Source organism: Cyrtonyx montezumae, unplaced genomic scaffold (genome assembly GCF_038088225.1).
Source record: "Cyrtonyx montezumae isolate F1298 unplaced genomic scaffold, pur_monq_1.0 scaffold_3, whole genome shotgun sequence".
Classification (NCBI taxonomy): domain Eukaryota; kingdom Metazoa; phylum Chordata; class Aves; order Galliformes; family Odontophoridae; genus Cyrtonyx; species Cyrtonyx montezumae.
The window spans coordinates 39,516,565-39,540,177 of NW_027072034.1; the positions used below are offsets into that span (position 1 = coordinate 39,516,565).

General features: G+C 31.5%; 1 protein-coding gene across 3 annotated transcripts in view; it reads right to left on the minus strand.

Annotated features, from left to right (window-relative positions):
• The window catches only part of NLGN4X (neuroligin 4 X-linked), a 109,214-nt gene that overhangs the window by 40,482 nt on the left and 45,119 nt on the right, over positions 1-23,613 (minus strand). The window contains exons 2-3 of one of the 3 annotated variants that reach the window (XM_065741296.1): positions 21,587-21,646; positions 17,963-18,115 (exon numbers count right to left, since the gene is read on the minus strand). The exons of 1 other annotated variant lie outside the window; for it this stretch is intronic. In XM_065741296.1, coding sequence (XP_065597368.1) covers positions 17,963-18,115; positions 21,587-21,646 — 213 coding nt within the window. The remainder of the gene's footprint in view (positions 1-17,962; positions 18,116-21,586; positions 21,647-23,613) is intronic. One more of the 3 variants, XM_065741297.1, reaches the window with a different exon arrangement.

The window sequence follows — 23,613 nt, forward strand, 5'->3', positions numbered from 1 at the left end:
AAGGTCACTTTGTAGATCACCATCATCTATCAATATGATGGCCAGAAACTTTGAAGACTAAATTTTGAAAATAAAAACTTTATATATGTATATATGTATTTATATGGCACTCATCTTAAAATGATTTTTTTGTTTTATTTCTCATTCAATTAATTTCATGTAGGGCTGTTGACATATTTCAGAATTTAAAATAATTTGAAAGTCAAAATCTGAATAAAAATGAGTCAAAACCTGAACCAGTCTTAACTGTTTGTATATTAATTCTCAGTTACTGACCTAGAATATTATTATTTTATAATCTTCTGACTACATTCTCACCGTTTTCACATTTCTCCTTTTATTTTGTTTTTTATGCCCACTATATAATATTATGTAAATGTTGTCAGTGTCTCCAACTGAGTTGTTTATACCTTATTCTTCCCACCTCTTTCCTGAGCTGGAGTTCCCATTTCCCATTTAAAAAAGGAAAGACTATCTATATATTTTTTTTTAATCAGAAGGAAGGTGTTTGATTTCTTTTAAGTGAAACAGCTGGATTTAAGTACTTATCAGGAACATACTCTTTGCTGTTTTACTTTTGCATTTGCATTTCGTGAGATGAGTGGTCACCTACTCAACCAAATCAAGTTCCTGTGATGAAAGAGCCTGTTTCCCTTTCTGAGCATATACTAAGCCTTTTGAGAGTAGTCTTCTACTTAACACCTTTGCTGCTATTCCTTCAGTCCATGAAAATAAAGCTGCTGAAGGTCATATGGAGCAATAAGGATGTTCAGTATGAATTCTGATGGTCCATCAGACATGCTTATTAGTATAAATATGTTAAGAAACACTAGAAGGTGCTAAGCACACTATCTACAGATTTTTAATGTTATGGGGATACTGTTTAACCCCTTGGGAAAACAAAGACTTTTCAGAGGTACCTTACATTCACAGTGAAATTAAAAAAAAAAAACAACTGAAGTTTTTCTAAATACTTATCACCCTACAGATATGCTTCCTATCCTCACAGTGAGGTCTAGCTTTTATGCTGAAGCCCCTGTATTTGATATTGCTCCTAACTTCAGACCTGAAACCTCAGTCCTCAGCCATTCTTCATTCACATTCATGGCTGCTTAATTTTAGAAGATAAAGTTCCATTAAGCATCATTAGAAAGGCATTTTTTTCTATTTCAATTCTATTACTCTTCTAGGGACAGTATATGACCAGCCCGGTCCTTCTTTTTCTTGGCTGCTGTACAGATCAGCTCACATGGTTGTAGATGTGAAACACATAAACACAACAGATCACACTCCTCAGGGCAAGGTCAAAAAGATAAATCATATTTTCTAACTAAATGAAAGATAAGATATAAGAAACATATATGTCGTATCATTTGTCATTAAGCTACAATATACAAATAAATATACATAGGATTGAAGAAGATGCTTGAAATTTTCATTTTGTGTTTATATAACAATTTCCCCACAGGTAATTTTTTAGTATAGTCTTTCCTATTTGAAGGCTGGGATTAGATTCTAGAATAAAATGAACAAGAATCAATACACATTAGACAAGAATTTAATAAAGCAAATCAGCCTGCGAAAAAGGCATTTCTTTTCAAGATATTCAAATGTAATTCACTTAAATTAGATTAAACAAGTATTTATGAATAAAATGAATGTGAAATGTACTTAGCATTTTTAAGAAAAAAATCCTAACTTGGGCTAAAAAAAGAGACTGGAATTCCTTGTTTTTCTCTTCAGTTCGTACTGTAGATTTGTCCAAATGATTATTACATTCCTTAGAACATATCCAGGCATGCATTCTGCTTCTGTAAAGTGTCTTTTGTATAATTAGATTTCTTTTCTTTTATTCACTTTAAATGTTTTCCACTTCAAATAATCAAACTTTGTTATAAATATGCTTGTGCCAGTTTTTGTTTGTCTTCTGTCTTTCAATGCCGTCACTAAAGTCCCTATATCTTTACTGCAAATGTACCCAGTACAAAATTCCTTCAAATTTGTTTTAATATTTCAGTGAGAAAAAATTCAGAACAGAAGCTAATATATGGCAAAAATACAGAACAAATCTAAATATGCTTAGAATGTGATTTGGAATGATTAGAATATTAATGTCTAAATGATTGGTACACCACACAAGAACCAATACATGGAAAGAACTGCTTCTTAGCAAAAAGGCTATTTGTTGATACTAGTGGTGAATGTCAGCACTTTCACTGCACCAAATGATACTCTTCAGAAGCAAGTAATTTTTTTTTTCTTTTATTTCTGTCATGGCCCTTGGTTGGATTTTACCCTTCGTAAGAAATATTCTTGAGTAATGCATTGTTATTTTTATACCTCCCTGTAATGAAAGGTTTGGTGGTTTTTTGTTTTGTTTTGTTTGTTTGTTTTGAGAGAGAGAGAGAGTAAAAAGTATTTATGTATTTAATTGGATTTTTTTTCCTTGAATCAAGCTAGGTTTCCATGACAGTATGTTTTCTAACACACACAAGATTGTCAGTCATGCAACCATAGCTTTTATCAGACAAGTTCACATCCAATTTAGTGATAGCCACAGAACACATAAATCTGTCTCAGAGGATAGCTATTTCTTTCAGTGTACACTTACAGTATCTATTCAATATTTCCTGCGACTCAGGCACTGCAGCACTGAAGCTTCAAATAATTTAGCAGTGACAAAAATGCAGTAGGAGGCAATTTGCGTAGCAACAAAGAAGAGCATCATATCAAAAATACTGTATTTAAAATATATATATATAAGCAATAGTTACTCAAACAATATCGAGATCCTTTTTCATTAAACTTCATTATCATTCCAAATTCTACAGGATAATTTTTGAGAAGTTATTTGGCTGTGTTTTCCTTCTCTTTAATCTGCCACTTGATTATTTTCTCTGCTCTTTTAACTTAGTTTTGCAGCTTTCCATTTCAGTTTTCAGTTTTTTCTTTTTAAAGGAATAAGCCCTTGAAAATAACTGTTCAGGTAGACATGTGCAAAATGTGCAGCATACTTCAGAAAATGATTATGGTACAATGTTCAATCAGGCCTTGAAACCATTGTCAAAAATAATCTTCAGCCCCAAAGTCCTTATGCATTATGGAAAAAAAGTCTAATGCTTATACATTTAAAAAAAAAATCTAACACAATTTGAATGTGATTCCTAGGTTACCAGAAAGAACAAAGAAACACTTTATAAATAGGATGGAAACAGTTAGCTTGAGAAAATAAAACATATTTTGTCTTTAAATCAACAGGTAAAATTTTCCAGCTTTACAAATGATAGAATACAATGAGTCTAGTAAAAGAATAACAATGTCACGAATCAATAAGGTTTTTTAATTTTTGTTTTCTTTTTGCATTGCAAATGGTAAATCAACCTTTTTGCATGATCTGAGAGAGAGAGAGAGAGAGAGAGAGAGAAGAGGCAGGTAATAAAGTATTCCGACGGACACACCTCTGCTTCTTAGCTTTACAATACAATAAATTCTTAACGCCAAATTCTTTCATATTTAACATGTTAATTTAATCAGAAAATCTACTACTTCAGAAGACATAAAAAGAGTATCCTAGGAAACTGTTAAAAAAATATTCTTATAATAGTTGCTATTAAAAATATGTTATTGCTTCCATAGCAAAAAGAAGAAAACTATAAAACTGATTTAAAAAAATAAAAGTGTCAAAGAGTACAGGAAGAAATTAACACTCCTGTCAATAAGTTCCTTGCTTCTATTGCTCTGTTTTGGTTATTATGATCTTCATATTTTAAAAATTCCAGTATTTTAATAATAACTATATCTGCAAAGCATACTTCTTGCCTGGAAATAGTATTCCATTGTAGAACGTACCTATTATGTGATGCAGCAAATAAGGGAGCAGGAGAAATATGCCAATGTTATTTTGCTTTTAATGCAGTTTATATTCTCCAGAAGTAATGTGCTTTTACATATTAGTAGATATTAGCTATGTCACACCTGAAATTTCTTACAAACTGTATATTTTAAAATTAAAATAAAAAAACACTATGACCACTTAAAGTAATAAAGGAACGTTATTTAAAAGTGTGGCAGTCACATTTTTTATTGTTTGTAAACACAGTTCTCAGATTTGAATATGAACCAATCTTCGGCACAACACTGAAAAATAATAAAATAATAATAATGAAGAGTAGACTTGATTTTTTGAGTCTGTTGAAGGTTTCTATAGCAGCTATTTTTTTATTATGTGTCTATTACAGAACATAGTCTAGAATTCAAAGAATGGAATTTTTATTCCTCTATTCAACAAAGGTTTTCTGAGTGTCTTTTAGAAGTTATTGTCTCTTGCTATGTCCTCACTACTTCTGCTTCTAACTTTCAACGTGGGTATATAAATTTCTGTTAGGAAGTTCAGTAAATGAACAGTGTTATTCAAGACTATGTATTCTGATTCCTAATGAGTACTGTATCACATTGGCAGAACTTGACATAAATAAATTTTAAAGAGTTTTTTTTGGAGGGGTAAGAGTGAACTTTCTCCATGGCTGCTTAATAAATTCACCACTTAATCAATAACCTCACAGGTACAATAAATGATTTTGATAATGTTCAGAATTTTGGGTTATAGCACTAATCGTAGTTAAAAAAAAAGGCATGAAAGAAAGCTAAAAAAAAATAAACAAAAACAGTTTATCTTCAAGCTTTGATTTCCTGATAATTCTTATAAGCTGAAGTGCTTGACAGTCCTTCCAGAATAGGTATATATTTTGTATATATATTTTTTGTAAATATTCCAGAATATTGCCTCACATGGCTAGACATAGTTTTAACTGCAGTTCCTTGTCTGAAATCTTGCTACTGTTATCACTGCTGCTTTTTGAATAATTCAAGAATCTCTTCTTCTGACACTGAATAATAATTTACAGTCACTAATAACTTGACTGCACCTATAAATTACTATTTTTTCTGCTAAATGCCAGCATTGTGGTAAGGCGATTAAAGCTTCAACAAACTTCATGTATTTTTTTATTAACTGAACAGTTATAATACATATTTACTGTCATACATAATAAGCATTTAGTAAATTATTATTTAATAACATGCAATATTATTGAATGCTTACTTAGATCAGTGTTGAGAAACATTGGCTACATTGTGAACTACATTGGCCCACATTGTCTTTTATGGTCTCACATCAGCAGGCATACTTCCCTGACTTGAAAGAGACATAACAAGAGCTCCAAATTCCTTCCTTCATTCCAGAGGTGCAGAGGCACCTCTGATCACTTCAGCAATCACTTGGTGACCAACAATTAATTTGATTTTTGTCATACTGCTAGATCTGCTTCACAGAGGTGATGGGGTGAGCTAGAGGAGTCACCAGAAAAGTGAGAGAGCAAGCAGCAAAGTGATGGACTACATCCAGATCATGGCTGCATGCATCTCCATTCATTAAACTCTGAGATTCGTTAGTAAAATATCATTATCTCATTCCAAATATTTCCCGTTTTCTGAAAATTTTGGCAATATTTGTTAATAAAGCAATAATAAAAAATGTGTAGAATGAAATTGCCAACTATATTCATTGAGCAAATATTAAAATGTGAAATGATCAAGGATGCTTAACGTGAATATCACACTGAGAAGACAGAAAGAGTGGCAAGAAGCCACTAACTGCTCTTGTTATTCCATGATGCACTCAGGGCAAAGACTAACAGCATTACATGAAAAAAAGGTAGCTAGGCTTTTTAACAGAAAGCCTCGGAAATGTAGATGTAAAAACTATATTGCCTTCCTGAAGGGAACTGAGCTTATAGTATTTCATGTATTTGAAATGATGTATGCATCCAGAATTCAAAGTACATGCAAAAAACTCCACCTTAAGCCAATACATTTTTATGCATTTTTGTGAGATCTGGTACAATGTCCCTATTGCTAAGGTACAAATAGCTGCTTACAGGCAACTTAAAATTTATTTAACAACTGCAGGTCAGTATTACTACTTCCAGCGTCATCTATAAATGACTGATTGTTTCAAACAATCAAAAACACATCAACAAACAAAACCAGGACATACAATAAACAATTAGATCTAATATAAACTTATAATACTTCAATATAGTTCTTTGAGTACTGTTATAGATCAAGCACAACCTACAGTTTCCCTTACAAATAAAAAAGAAAAAGAAAGAAAAAACCTACCTTGCTCAACAGCAAGTTGAGTAGAGTCTAACTTCTGGTATCATATTCTTGAGTACAATAAGTTTTGGTGAACTATCCTGCTTCAATTGCTTTATTTAACCAATGCCAGGCATCAGTGATAGGTAGGGCTAAGCAAGGATCCTGCTCATAAATTTTTAATGTACTTTTGCTTTCCTTATAAGCAATAGAAAATAAGTTTCATTTTTAAAATAAAGAGAAGATATCTGGCTGTTTCTTAAGCACATATCATTCCTTTAAGTACTGTCATATGACCGATACACAGACATTGGCAATTTGTTGTTTGGTGAGTCAGCTATATATGTAACTGATTATGAGACAGACAGTTCTTTGACTGATTTCCTTCCTGTTGTTTTCTTTGCAAATGATAGAGTTAAGTTGTTAAAATGAAAGGAGAACATTTTTTAACATAAGAAAAGATATTACCTGTCAGGGAAGGCAATCTGAAGATGAAAACTAGGTGCCATAAATTGAAAGACAGAAGTTGTATTGATTTAAACAGCAAGATTTAATTGTGAAAGAGACAAAATTTCCCCATGGGTTACTAAGTGCATTGAATGTAGTTATGAAACAGAAATAGCAATTTAGCTTCTATGTAATTTTAGCCAACTTGCAGAATGAATTTCTTCATCCCTATATTTTTTTCATTCAAAATAATGATTTAAATTTCTAGCAAAATTACTGTTAGTATTTTCCATACACATATCCTATACAAAGGTCCTAAAACTGGGAGGTAAAACACTGACACATTTTGAAGAGAGTATTTTGGTAAATAACTTTATAAAAGGGTCTTAGAGATAAAAGAAATCAACAGCTGTCCTAGAAATATGGAAGATTAGCAAAGCTTGATTCTCTCTTATCCAATAACGGTATGCCTAGCTGGCTTCAGTAGGAACTAATAAAGATGTCAGTAAAATTCGCTTGCAATTCAACTGGGCCTTGAATACAGTCACAAGAAAAATCTAACAAGTCTATAGGATTTTCATTCAGGCATGTTTTTTCTTTCATGATGAAATAACCAATGCTATAACTCTGGCAATCAGCAAAAAATTCTACGCACCTAGAAAAGTAAAATATTTCCTTTAAAAAATTGAATTTTCATCATTTGTAAATGAAGAGGAAGCCATTTTTGAAAAAATAGTTAAGGGAGAAAAAAATGGGTGACTACAGTGTAACAGAAACCACAAGCATGATCAAGCACAGCTGAGTGGGCAGGTTGCAAGCTAGAAGTTGTATTGTTACTTGCATTATGTGGCATGAGAGCAAAGCTATACAGAATCTTTTGTATCTGTCTGCCAATCTAACAGGTATTATACTAACAGTTCTTAGCTTCCAGTCCAACACAGGGGAGGCCCTGTTTCCAGCACACTTTAATAATTTTTGTGGCATTACTATGTAGGAGCAATAGCCACAGTCACGGACGGCTCCTGTATTGTATAAAACAACCATCAGAAGGATGGTTCTTTTCCCAGAGACTCAGATGTAAGTTGGATAGCCGTGCTCACAGAATTTGGTCATTGCTGCATGGGGAAAAGTAATTTATTTGCTTGTTATCACTCTTCTGTTACAAACAAATACATTTTCCCATTTATATGCATGTAAACCAGGGTAGAAGAAAAGAGAAAACTTTTGTCTCCTTGAGAAGTCATCAAATGAAGCAATAATTCCTCTCAAGAGCAAGGGGAAAGAGATGTAATTAGGACCTTATGACTCATGGCTTGTTCTATTCTAGGAGTACAACATCTGCAAATTACCCTTTATTCAAGGATATTCAGAATTGGATTCCTTGTATATTCATCAAGGGCTAATCCAAGTCTTTGCTGAAAAATAATTGAGAGTCTAGGGCATAATGAATGTTTGATTCCTAATATTTTCTAAAGAATATATAAAAAAAAAAAGTAGAAGATTTGGAGCTTGTAAGGAATTAGGTAGCTACCTGGTGTTCAAATATTAAAGCATCATTTACATAAAGCACAAAATATTACAATAAAATATTTTTTGTTATAGATAGAGCACAAGTGAAATGTGAAAAAGCATATTTATGGTATTATATCAAAAACTGAATCACATATTTGAATAGATGTTAGATATTGCTTTAAGACTTTAGAAGAAATGAAGACAAAGCTATGCAGCATAGTTAGAGGGTTTATTTTTAATTTTCTTTAAAACTAGAAGGCTTTATTTTATACAACTTAACACTATATCAGTGAAGAAAATTTTGTTCATTCTGGTTTTATTCTCTTAAGTTTTGCTAAAGGATATCAGCATTTGTTTTAGGAAAAAATACTTAGTACTATACATAGATGGCCTGGGAAGTGAGAAAAAAAATAAAAATGGAAAACTAAAACCAAATTTTTCCTGTTGTAAGTTTTCCCACTCTTCCTACTTTAATTTTATTACATCTTGCATTCCTATATTCTTCTAATCGATCTAAAGTCTAAGTGAACCAGGGTTACCAAAGGAGATCTGGCACTAATGAATGCCAAAAGAACACATTATTTCGATTTTGTAAATGGAAATCATCATTTTCAATTAGAAGTTAGAAATGAAAAGATGAAAATTGATGACCTGTCTCAGCTGCTAACCTTTACCTGCAGATATGTACTGAAGAACCCACTTAGCATCCATCACTGAGGACATCTTTATTCATTCAATACTCTCATATGCCTTCTATAGGACTTCGGAGCTATTCAAGGGAAAACTAGATTGGCAGTTCCATAATGAAAGCTCTAAAATCACAAAGAGAGCATTTATTTTATTCTGTATGCTGTGTCTTCATATAGTGGCTAATGTAAGAGAATTAAGGCTTGTTGTAAAGCAGGAAAAATATTTTAGTTCTTCAGTGCAAGTCAGTCTCTGGTTACAAGGAATGACAAGGAGGTCTAAAATAAATCAAGGTAAAATGAATTTGTTTTATGCCATCTTTCCAGCAGTACATCTCATTGACTGATGAAAATATTCAATTTTAAGTGTAAGAAACATTGCACTTTACACCCCTGCCTCCTCTCATGCAGTCTGATTTGTTACCCACCATCTCTTATCTTTTACCATTCTACTTTTGCTATCAAGCACATACATGAAGGATGGTCACACTTCTTTTCCATTTTCTGTATTCATAAAATATTGGAAAATTGTGCAAGTTGTGGAGGATTTCATATAAAATGAAGAGTTAAGTTTGCACTTCTTTTGATCAGATAGAATCTTTGTATTATCAAAAATGTGCAATTAACACTTCTAAGGCGACAATGCAAGTCTTATAAAAAAAGATGTTAGAGGTTTCTGATTAGATAAAGGGACAAAATACATTGAAATCTTGATCTCTTTGAGTTGACTAGTAGATTTCTTATTTACTTCAATACCCCTAAAACTTCAGCTATTTTTCCTTAATTATGTACAAGTAATGCATTTATTACTATATTATTACTGAATTTCAGCCTGATGTTCTTAATTAGTTTTAAAAGTCTAAGAATGTAAAATAAAATGTTCAGAAAATATTTTACGTCTGTATCAGGACAAAATCTTAAAATACTGACAGACTCTTCTTTATTCCTTATGCTTGCTCTATTATATAAAACTGTTCCAAATCTTTCATTTTCTTTGACAAACACGAAATCAAGTGTAAAGCTTCTGGTTTAAATTCAAATATTCTTCTAATCTACTCTGACAAGACAGCTTATGTGTTCTGCATAACAAATTTTAAAAAGACAATAAAAGTGAGAAATTGGTATTTTGAGCAATATCCAGTAGTCTAGTGATTAATCTCACCAGTGGATCTAACCCATATATCGTAACATTATAAAGAAAGTATAATGTTCTGACTAGTTCCTCATAAAATTAATAGGAAAAAAGAGAGGAATGAAGAATTCCTGCTTTTCCACTCAAAGAATTCTTACACAGATTAGCAGTTTCAGATTTCCCATAGTTTCTTCCAGTCTCTTTGCACTACTTTTATTGCTGTAATTGCTTGTTTTACCATTATCATTTTTGGTGTTGACATTAAAGTTGATTAAATGTAAAAAAATAGATTTAATATATGCTATTGTAAGAGATCTTATTACTGTTCACAAGATATACACAAGCAAACATATCAATAAAAACCTTAGTAAGAAATGGACAGCTGCCAGTATGTTCTCAGAAAACACATCTATAAATGCATCTTCATCCAAGTTGCTTTGAGTAACTTTTCCCTTTCAAAGGCAAGTTCAGCTCCATATACATTATGGTACAAACTACAGTTTGTTATGGCTTCCAAGCTCTTTTATAGTTCCAAAACCTGCAATGTTTAATCACAATAAATTTTGAAAAAAGGTATAATAGTAGCATAGGGAAGGAAAGGAACAGAAGTATGGTCAATAAGTTCAAATGTCAAACATTTTTTCTTGCAAAACTGGCTGCTAGCCATCACAGGCTAAAATAAGTATGGAAGAGAAATTAACAGCTGAATAATTTATAGTCTTTCCTTTCTGCAAAATTAAATGTTTGAGAGAAATTGCAGTTCAGTCTAGCACATCCTTGGAAGCATGAGCAACCAATATAACTTTCATTGTCTGTCCTTAGAATTTATAGTGAAATTCTTCTTTTGTGAGAAGAGCAACTATAACTCTATGTTTAATTAGATTTGCCAACAACAAAGATGAAATTGGATGTTTTATAGAAGAAGCTGTGGTTTATTTGTGCTGTTGCATTCTGTTTTGTTTTCATGATTCATAGTTATATGGGGTATATTAGCTGCCAGAGCAAATTTAAACTTCTCAACTCTTTTTTTTTTCATAACTAAAACTTTAAAATGACAGCTGCCCAACCTCAGCTTATTTCAATATCTTTATGACCTTCAGCACAGTGTCACATGGTATGGAACCCTTGACCTAATTTAGGTCCCATGTCCTGACTTCAACCCATCCCCTGCTGCTGTGCCATAAAGGCAGTGGCTTTTTCCTGCCAAGGGGCCTGGCCTAGCCTTGGGTGTGCTTCCATCACATCAACCAAAACACTGGTTAACATTGCTCAACTGAAACCAAGACAGTAGGTTGTCAATGACGTTAAATAAATTTGTGAATTTTATGGTGGTAGTGTAAAACCACAAGTTCAGTGCAGAAAATGAACAATGGGTACCCAGGCTATACTCCTGGGTTTAACAGACTCAGTGTATTTTATCAGGATGCATGACCTCTTCTCAAAAACTTTGACGCAAAAGTTCCAATCAGTACAAATCAATTGAAGCTACATTTAAATACAGCTACAGTCTTTAAAAACAATATTGACAGTCTAGACTTGTTTCTTCTAAAGTATAATGTTTCACCTATTTTCTGCCTGCAAATTCTGCAGTATTCCTTTTCTTTTTTTTTTTTACAAAATACCTTAGTAAGTCAGAAAGAGTTTTTTGTTGCTCTGTTATACCTTACTAAGAGTCATTTCTTCAAACCTTAGTGAGAGGCAAATTGCAAAAAAACCAAAAACAAAACAAACAAAAAAACCACATAATTTTAGCAAAGGAGTTATAAATTCACAAAAAATGACAGATGTTTGAAAAACAAACCACACAGTGTCAGAGGGAAAAAAAAAGAATGAATAACAACAGATATATACACTATGAAAATATTCCCTTTCTAATAAATTTTGAAGGAAAAAATGGATTTACATTAATCTAGATAGAGTAGCACTTACCTTGATGTTGCTAGCAATGTTTAAATAATTACTGCTGTACTTTCAAATATATGCAATAGTAGGGTATAAAAACTAACTTGCAACAACCCACCTCACAGCATGTCTACATGTGATGCTAGTGGGTCATCAGTTACTTTCAATATTTTACAGTAACAATAGTAATGCTAAAAATTAAAAACATCAAAGCAAAATTAGAGGCTCCAATATCAATGTTATTGTACAGATGATTAAAACAAAATGTCCTTTAGATTTTATAAAAGCGTGTCTTTCCTACAGGATGCCTAAAAACTATAAATGGGTTGTGTTAGAAAGTCCATAAAATAAAACATGAAAATAGCATTTTTGCCACCAGTCCATGTGAAAATAATTCACAAATGCCCTGATATTCGTGTCATGGTCAGCAATGTTCTCAACTGACCTTACAAAAACATAAAAAGTATGCTTCACAAAATCATGCCAAAATGTTTGCTTGTTTCGTATTAGTTGTAGAGACTTGACTGGCTTATAATCTTGCTTCTGCCTACTGAACTTGTTGCCCAATGTTTTCAGGAGTTTTAAGTTTTCGGACGATTTCAGATACTATAAAAACAATCCACATGAAAGCAAAGCAATATATTAAGATCTGTTGCATGTAGGAGACAAAATCACTTTGCTGCCTTGTATTCTCTATATTAAATTTATTTCATGTTAGAAACTAAATGAATGAACATATAGTTTCTAGTGATATTGTAACACATACTTGCTTTTGATGTTATAAGCAAAGGATGCAGTGACACGACAGTCTCTAAATCACAGCATCCAGATAGGATTTCTCAGCTGCATTTGTGCAAATCCAATTTCTAAGACTGAATGGTATATTTTAAATAATAAAAAAAAAAGAATTAAAATAAGTACTTAGCAAATAATGCGTTGATATCAATGGAAATAATATTTATCCATTGTTGCTTGGAGCTAGGGTTTTACTAAAGCAGAAGATCAGCTATGGTAACTGACATTAGCTGATGCAATTATTGGACATCTAACAAGACAGGCCAGAGACTAAAATAATCAAGAAATCATCTGCATGGAACTGAAAGGTGTAGGTGAGGCAATGTTGTAATGCATATGTTGACATCAGCAATACTAACATTCGTTATAAACCAAATCGAGCTTAACTCCCTTCTTGTGTAAGCATTGATCTGTGAGTTATTTAGCACACTCAGACTCTGGAGTCATTCCCGTGAGTCCTAATCTATCTCTGTCCCTTTCTACCAATATATCACCTTTACATTTCCTGTATTATACACACAGGAGATAAAAGAAGGGCTGTCTGGAGACAGAACAGATATCTGCATGTCTGAATTCAGAAAAAAGACTGAAAAAATACAAACATAGAGGAGCCACTGTACAATAACTATACTGCTGAAGATAAAAACTGATAAACTGCATAATATTGTGAATATTTGTGTAATATTCATGAACATGAAGGAATATAGGTGAAAATGAGGACATATACTACTTCCCTTGACTACCTCTGCACAGCTTCTCATGTGTATTTTTCACAAACTAGCAATATATAAAAGTATTAACGAAAATGTTACCTTGAAGGCTAGGCATGTTTAATAGTCAGTAACTATTCACTTTATAAACATACGGAATGTATGGAGAAACGTTCAAATTGCTACAAGAAAATAAGTACTTTGCTCAAGATGCTGAAAATTCATGAACCTCTCAGTAAGTTTTCACTCATATTCTGCTCACTTAAATCATAATGACTTTTTGAAGAATCCAGAACTTACAGATCATTTTATGACCCATTTTGTAGCCCAAAAATGTACTTCTGGTCAGTCAAATCAGTTCAATTACAACACACAGTGTTTCAGTGCACTTGTGCTCCAGCTTGCAAACGAGACTCAGTGAAGAAAGGCAACTTGACTATGAATTCTGTAAGTACAGAGACTCCTTGAAAAATAAACTGTGATTTATGTACACAGCCTATTATGACCTTTGATATGAATTGCATGTGGAATAGAATTTTGCTAAAAGGAAGTCTACTCTTTTAAGATAGTACTTAAAGTGAATGTTTACAGCAAGAAAGGGATTTGATTTGAAAGGGATTTGCTAAGGGATTTGATTTAGTAGTTGGGTAGGGATAGTGATAGGAGGATGGTTGGACTAGATGATCTTGTAGGTCCTTTCCAACCTTGTGAACCTATGAACCTATGAAAGGGAAAGAGATAAGAGAGAGAGGACTCTGTAATGCTAAAATAAGTTTTATAATTTTGAACTCTGAATATCTCATTAACTACATTAGATGTTTCAATTAACTATGGCTTCCAAAGTACATGACTCATATTTCTGAAATCCATCATAGATTTTGCCTGTTATAGTTCACACATCAAGATCATATTTGCAAATGTTAACTTTTCAACTTTTCTGAAGATCACTGAAGATTTTCTTGCTAAAGTTTGTAACCACTTCTGCATATAACTGCATAAAAATACTGCTGAGGTTTGTGGCTTTATTTTATTTTATTTATTTATTTATTTATTTTTTGCGCAGTATTGAAGAGAAAAGAAGAGAAATATCGAAAGAAGAGAAAAATATAAACTTGGGAGATTCTGAATTGGGCAGAGGCAGGATTCCCTGAAATCCTAAAGAGTTGCACAAGGTACAAACATGGCATCACTGCTTCTTATAGCAACCCTACAGTAAGTAAAAAGGAAAAGCTACATCTTCGTTACACTTTCTTGACCCAAAGGATCCTACTCAGGAAATATATATGAAAATGTAAACTTATTTTGAAAGGGAAAAAAATTCCCTCTTAAACAATATCTACAACACATTTTATCTCAGTATATATTCTTAGGAGTCTAGAGATCCTAGTATGAATGCTCAAAGAAGTACTTTTATCTGAAGGATAGAAAGCAATGATTACAAAATTGGAAAGCTTTCAGTCCAGCTGCCAGTTATTTTACCTCAGTGCTACTTGAACGCAGAGAGAGTCAAGATAAATATTCCTAGAGCAGCTCTGAAGTCCTCCAAATGGGAGAATTTTGTTACTTCTTTATTCTGGATAAACAGATAAATATTACTCAGAGCACTATCTGAAAGCTTATATTTTAGTCAAATGCAAGAAGAATATATAGAAATAAAGATAATTATATGTATCAGCCAGTTAAAATTATAACCCTGATGCTCACCATGTTACAGTGCAAGTAAGGACTTTTTTTTCAAACTGGGATGCCTTATTTTTTAACTTAAAAGTTTTAGTATCTCAGTTATAGCCAACAGACAACTAGATTTCAACATAAAAAGTCTACAGTATCTGTGAAGGTGGAGAATTCTTGACCTAAGGAGTTCTAGAGTTTTAAAACTCCAAAGGTGCAGAGCCACGTGTTGCCTCAGAACTTTTCAAAGACTTTTATTAGCTTACAGGATAAACACTGATTCCACTTAATACAATAGACATATCTTATTTCCAGATGCAGTAAAAGAATCCCATATAGTCTATATTCAATTATCACGACGAAACTTTAATGACTGAATATGTATTTCTAAAGGACACATACTGTGTGTCTTTGAAGGACATTCAAGTTAAGCAAGTGTCTTTAACAATTTTTGTTTTTCCACATCCAGGAAGATGATTTTTCAAAAAACTAGTTTTTAAACATATGAAATCTCTGTTACAAAACAGATTTCCAGGTCTCTGTTGCTGATATATTCCCAGGATCTCAAGATGTGATTAGTCTGGCTCATATTTTACAGTGGTCATGTAGCTGATTTTCCACCTACTTCTGCTAATGGTACAATATAGGCTGAAAGGAAAATTATTAAATATAACTTAATTATAGAACATATATATATAACATCTGGCTGGATGTTAGGAAAAAAATCTTATCTGAAAGAGTGGTCACGCACTGGAACAAGATGCCCAGGAAGGTGAAATGTTTAGATGTGATACTAAGGGATATGGTTTATTGGGAAATATTAGTGATAGGTGGACAGTTGGACTGGATAATCTTGGATGTCTTTTGCAACCTTGGTGATTCTACGACTCATAAAATAAAATAAAATAAAATAAAATAAAATAAAATAAAATAAAATAAAATAAAATATAAAACTCAGTAGCTGGATACATTCAGATGCAAATTTTCCAAATGATGGGAAGACATATATACAGAGATTCCAGTTAATCATTATTTGTCTCACCAGTTCAGTGCATATTCCTCCAGCACAGGATCTGATAATATCAACAGAACTACAAAGTTCTGCCATTTAAGTCTGCTTTGTATGTGTCCTCCTATGTAAAAGCTCACAAATGAAAATGTATTGTAACAAATTTAGAGCTATAAATATATCTTTTGAAAAGAAGACGAAAATTCAGGCTAGAAGAACTGGATATGAATACTGTCAACATTAGGAAAGTACATGTTAAGAACTACATAACTTTTTAAAATCTTATGAATAAGTTTATTTGCTTCCCATATGCTTATTTACTTTGTATTTTCTCAGTATTTTTTTTTATTCCTTAAGAAATAAGGCAATAATACAAGGAATTCAGTTAACATCCTCCAATATTCAGGGAGAACAAAATGTATTTTCAAGACTCACATTTACATTTCACAAAAACTGAAAGAAAAAAAACAGTTCAGAAATACGTTCACAGTTTCTCTAAGTGATATATGCATATTCTGAATATCTTGTGCTTTTCTAATTCAAACATAAATCTTCTATAACAAAGAATAAATTCTGTAGTGTCAAAAAATTTATATTTCCTAACACTGAGAATAAGTATATATTTAATTATCAAATTTAATATCGTGGTTTTGTATGTCATTAAAAATCTTGTGATTACTTTTCAGTTTCTTGTATGAATAAATCTCCATTATTGTGTTTTTTTTAATTAGTTATTCCTAAGCACAAAAATATAGAAGTACAGTGGTCTGCCTCTCTCTTTCCTTAGTCTTCAATATAAATTCACATAATATGAATATATATTAATGAAAGTACTGAATACTTCCTTCTCCTTAAGATTTATACATACTGCTGGGCAGTCAAATAGCTTAAATACAGTCATCTACATCCTTCAACAATTTGATTTTTAGAAACAACAATAAAAGCTGTAACGAGAACATTTCAATAAACATTTTTAACAGATGGATAGCTAACACTAAGCTCCGTGGCACTTTATCTAACAACAACAACAAATCCAATTTAATGAAGATTATGTACATATGCATACAAAGTGTACTTTTTTAATAAACTTCCTAACAGCAAAATTTAACATCTAAATACAGCAAAATATATATTTTTTGATCCTGATTTTATGCTTAAATCTACCTCTAACTTTGAAAAAATGTTCTTCTTTATTTAAATAAGAATCAAAATCAGGGATGAAAAATAAACAAAACAACTGTCATTGCTCTGATGAGATGCTTTTTTTGGTCTCTTTGGAAGACAGAAGCATTACTTTTTCTTAGAAGTATAAATTATTCTTATGAAGTCCTTTAAACTTAGGAAGAAACTACCTGACTCCATTTTATGTGCACTGTAATTCCATTATAGTCTATGATCTGATTTGTGATTTTTTTTCTATATTACATATATATGTTCTGACCAAAAATATATAGAGACTCACAAAAAAAAAAAACAAGTAAATGGTAACATTTTCCTCCTACCTACCATTAGGTGAATCTTACAAGTACTTATTCTAGATTTTTCTTCTTTTTTTTTTTTGTTTGATTTATAATGAATTTTAATGAAGTAAAAGACTTCTCAAGCAACTGAAAAAAGAGGAAATATGATACGATGATAAATTTTTCTTAAGCTATCACTAAAGTCACAAAAATCTACTTATTTTTTGTTTAAGGTGGAGACAACTAACAAGAAAATGGGGAGATGTAACCCAAATAAGTTTCCAGAAAACATTAAACAGAATTGAGTATGAATGTAATATAGTCAAACTAACCACCATCAGGAATGTACTGTTTAAGGTGTATGTGTGGTTTATCAATAGATTTAACAAGCAACGAAATATTTACATCAAACTAGCTATTTAATAAAAATGCCATCTAAATGTTTCAATATAAATCTTGTGTTGAAGAAAAGAGTCACTTACCTAAAACCCCCAGCCTGTAATTAAGGGTGACAACAATGACATTTCCATAACTTGCGAGAATGCTCCCATCAATCATGTTCCCAGTACCCTCCATATAAGATCCGCCATGGATGTAGACCATAACTGGTTTCTTGCTGTTCTGATCATGAATGTCTGAAAAAATTCAAGTAACGAAAACATAATAAAGCAATAAAAAATAATGAAAAGTGGCATTAGTATTTTATAAAAGTGCTAAAATCATTCTTAGTTGTTTCTCATGTTTTCCATGTCATCATCACCACTTCAATCAGCTATTTTATGCAGTTTAGGATCATTCTACATGCTCAGTTTTTTTTAAGTTTTCATATTACTTACTTCAAATGCCATTTTCTATTAAATCTTCTCAGAATCCTCTTAAAAACTTCTACTATTAGAGAAATTTAATTTGTATGTAAACATCTAAAATCCTAAAGAGAAAAATAAAATTCTGGAATAATCTTGACCCTTTTTATAATATTCCAATTCAGTTCTTTCAGTTTAGAAATATCTGTACATTTGATCACAAAATAACAATGATGATTCATACTTTCCCATTCCTCAGCTAGACATATTTGTTGAAATTATATTTCATATCGTTCAGTAACAGATAATATCAGAACATCAACTTGTTCTGATAAAAGTAAACACAGAAAACTATCCATCCTTTTTTAATAGCCTAGGAGTTAAGAAAAAATGAGAGTTTACCTGAATTCATGGATTTTTTTTTTAATGTAAATCGTGAAATGTCATTTTGTCAGCTAAGCATTAAAGAATAGCCTTATATTTATGGATATTATATTAATAAATTCTGTATGCAGAAAATTTACTTACAGCTCTCATGCAGATAAACACCTGGGTCTTACTTTCAAAAACAAAGTAAATTAAATTGATAGCAACATTTTTATACTTCAGAGTGAGTTTTAAAGTTACAGTAATCAATGATTTGGACATTTTATACTACATTCATATCTCTTTCTCTAATAATCAAATAGTAATACTCTTGATCAGACTAACTTAGTAATTTATGTTATCTCCAAACTGTGGGAATAATATAGCTTAAAAAGCAGAAGGATATTCAGCAAGCAGCTGTTAGAATTAGCTGTACATTTTTTACAGACAATACTTGCACGTAGAGTAGAAATAGCTCTTGGAATCACATACTACAACAAACTAGGGAAAGCAATGTCTCTTTCTATATGGTCAGCACTTTAAAACAAACAAAAATAAATGAATTATCAGTTATTTTCAGCAGGTATATTGAAGAGTGGAAAAAATAAGTGGAGGAAGAAAAGACTGAGCTAACTGCATACAAGTAAGAGAAGTGACTATGAAAGGCTTCCAGGGTTCTCACCTCCCTCCGATCTGTTAGTATTAACTCTGTTACTAAAAATGTGAATAGCAGTGAGCCATCCCATGTATAGTATTTAGTATATGAGGATTAAATTTGAATGTATTATAAGGTAAAATGTAACTGATTGCCAACCATTACTTTGCTCAGGTGTATACATCTTAAATATAAAAAGTCATCAGTTGAGTGAAAGGCAAATATGGCCAACTGTACGTCTACATAGCTGTTAAAATTTAAGACTTCTCATTGAATTTGCCTTCTAGACATAAAGAAGATATACACTTTACATGTTCTATTTTATATATTGCATCTGGGCAGCAGAACAAAAAGCTTTGCTGTAAGATCTGTGTAACTTTTGCAATTATTAGTGATGCAACCATTGAACAGGTTGTGTAAAACAGTGCAGTTCAAAAGAGTCAATGTATTTTTCTCTTTGCAGTATTCACAGCAAAGTACATGAAAAGAGTATCTCCTTTCTGTTAAGGCTTAGCCCTCAGAAAATTAAAGCAACTACAAAATGCAATTATTTGTGTTTGAGAATAATCTTTCCTTTCTCTCCCCAAGTTTTGTGGCATCATTTGTTATATTTGATCCTTTCTTATTGCAAAGTACTTCCTTCAGGGTTGAATATTTCACTGCTGAAATCAATGAGATTTCATCTTTCCCTTCAATGGGAACATGATTAACTTCAACATAAAGAAGATGAGCTTCATGAATTTTATGTACTTAGTTAAAAGCTGTATATCTCAATTTGGACCCTAACCTGGTAGCAATACTTCAAAACTTTTTTAAGAAAACTGAAAGAATTATTTGTTCCAATAATCTAAAGTTTTTAAGAGCAATTTTGTTTTCACTTGCTTTTTATCTTTTACTTAAAAAATAGAATATTTTATAGCGAATGATGATATTGTCATTTTGAAAAAGCATATACAGAGAAACATTTATAATCAGAAATAATAGAACAAAATTCAGAAAAAAGAAGAGGAATTCTGCAGAGCTGTTTTGTGTTAAAAGAAATAATATATTTCAGAAATGAAGGCTGTACAGTAGAGGGCAACTAATGTAAAGACCAGAGATCTTTATTATGGTATTTTATACATGGATAGAGTAGCTACAATTGATCTGAACACCCAAGAAAAGAGGAGATTAAAAATTAACCTCAACACAGTATGCATGATTCTCAGAAGAACCAAGAGGGCAAATTTTTCAGATGTACTTGGACTTCAGATTGAATAAAACTATAAAAGCACTTTGGAATGGACAGAAGAGAGAAAGAGACACATTGCTCCAAAAACAGAGTAACAAAGTTCCCAAGGTGGATATCTGCTCATTTAATTTAAAAATATTTTTCTTGGCTTGGTAAGTACAAAGAAGTATACTAAAATGCCAGTGTAACATAAATGAAAAAGACGGTGAGAATTGAGGAAGATTTCATGACTTCTTCCTATTTTAGGGCATCCTGTTTTTTCTATGCCAAGGCAAGAAAAAAGTATTTCCTTGTAAAACATTTTTGGGGTATTTCACTGTGAACTTTAACATTTCCTTTCAGGGAATCCAATCCAGCTCTGAAAGAAGTCAACGAAAAAGATTGTCATTGGTTTCAGTGGGAATGTGGTCATAGCCAGAATGAATGTATCTCAGGGGCTAGCTGATTACAGGGAAAAAAAATGAAGAAACATCAACAGCTTCTTTTATTTTTATATCCTAGAAATAAGCTACATCCTGTGAGAAAAAAAAATTAATTAAAATATCAAAGATGAAGCACAATGCAACTGCATTCAATGTACATACAGTAAGTGCACCGGGAAAACAGTGGAAATGAAATAAAGGATGTTTGTGAGGTTTTTTCATGAATTTCAAATAGGTGAATTTACAAAATATGTAATAGGGAGAAGAGCTCATGCATGTTTTTAAATTCCATTTTCTCACCAAATAAAGTATATGTTGGGGGAAATATATGATTTTCAATATTATTCATGTTACTCACTTCACACACATTTAGGAGTAAACTTTGCACTTATGTTACAGGGGAATTTCAGTCATCTAAATGATAATTTGGATTTTAAAAAGAAGAACAATGGAAGTTATCTCTAAAGAAGAAAATAAAAAAGCACACAGAAGTGTGTTTCTGCAAATAAGGGACTAAAAATCATGTTGAAATAACAGTAATAACAATAACAATAATAATATTATTATAATAAAAATGTAAAAGTTTATGTTCATGCATCAGGGTTGAGCTTTGAAAAAACAAAAAATACCTTCATCTTCACCACGATCATTACTGGTTATATCATCTGCGCTTTTCTTTGTGTTGGCTCCTGGGATCATAGTTAAGAGAGGAATAAAGGGAAAAAAGAGAATTCAAAAACAGCAGGTTCTCAAAAATAAAAATAAAAAACCAACTAGTACAAAAACAGAAAAATGTAACAAAAATATCAAAATCTGTTACATTTGAATTTGAAAAACAAAAAAGATGCAAACTGCACATAAACATAAAATGTCAAGAAGAACAAATTGAAAATATTTGAAAAAAATGTATCAGTCTGTGACAATGTAGTTACATCAGTTAAAAGTGATTGCTGCAAAAAAAAAAAAACACCAAAATTAATGTGCAATTAAAAAAAGAATATAAACCAAAAAAGTATATTAAAAATTTCACGAAAGTATGATTTGTACATAAGAAATGAAACTGATTTCATTATGTTCTGTTGCCTTGAAGAAGCAATGGCTTCAGTCACTATCTTCAATGACTTCATGTTCTATTCATTCTTATGTAGATTTATTAGGAATTAACCTGAATTTTAAACGAAACCAGTAGAAATAAAATTATCATTGATTCTCACATAATTGGAAAGGACCAAGAAAAAAGCATAATAGACCTCCTTAAAATTTAGCTTTCCTTCTCATATGAGTAAACAGATATTCAAAAGAAAAAAAAAAAGAAAACAAAAGATAAATAGAATTGTGTCAATCCCTTACATGAAATTTTTTCCAAAAGTAGCCATAGTTTATATAATGCTGTTCAAACTCTTCAGAAAATTATAGAAATTTATGGAAAACAGGTACTTACCATAAGAAAGAATTTGTACTCATTAATAAAAAAAATGATAAAGAATAAATGTTAATCTGTACTTAATATGCTTTCACAATGTACTTTTCAGGCACATAAAACCTATCCCACAGCATACATACATACATACACATATATCATAGCCTGTGTTTATGAGAGGAAGGTGAAATATGCCTAACAGTTTTCCTTACCCCAATCCTCAGTCAATTTATCTGTTTTCTGACTAAAGAAATGATGCAAAGCTTTCCACACAATGTTGCACTATGTTCTAATTACTCCACTAACAAGTGTTTCTCTTTAACGTAAAATGTTACGCAATAAAGAGTGAAATATGAAACAGAAGTACTGTTTCTATATTCGTTTAGAAATCAAATATGGCTGCTAGAAAACGAAGTGGTCTAAGACAACATTCTAACCCTTTTTTCCTGATTGTCTGTTTTAGGGTCTGTATTTTCAAGCCAGACTGAAAAGGAACAATAAACTTGATTGACTTTGAGTTTTCACACCAAGTGTAAATATGGAACATGTACATCAGTGCTATGATGTGATATTTAAACTATAAACTTTGGATTTCTATGTAGCTGTAGATTATATAAATCTATAACTTTATAAATTATATAAAACTATATATAGACTATGTATAAATTTATATATAAATCTATAAACTGTAGATTTCTATGGTCATTTGACACTGTCCCTTTCCATTGTAGAACTATAAGAGATACTTCAAAGATTTTTTTTCTTTAACTAAAAAAAGGATATTTTTATTGCTAAATATATCCAGGTATTCCAATATAAAATTTTCAAGTGTTTTTTAGGAATTCTTTTCTTAGAATCAACAGCATTTAGTTCATTTTGACTTTATCTGTAAAGATAATAAAGCTGAACCAAAAATTTAGTTTTTTCTGGTCTTACAAGCAGTGTAATCATCTTACTTGGGGAGATGGCTGGGGGACTTTATGTTTAGCTAAGATTATTATTCTATTTCTTCCTTTGGTTCTTCAATTTATAATAAGAGTCAGTCGTATTTGAGAAGTGGTAGCTGAAACTCCATCTCCAAGTCCTGTATCTTCAATTTAGTTGCACAGAAGTTATTGTAAACATAGTAAATGTGTATGTTCAATTATATGTACTGAGTGTATAATTAACTGGGTAAAATATCACTGTCAATGGAATACAAATTTTCTCTATCACTTTCATTGATTAATTTCATAT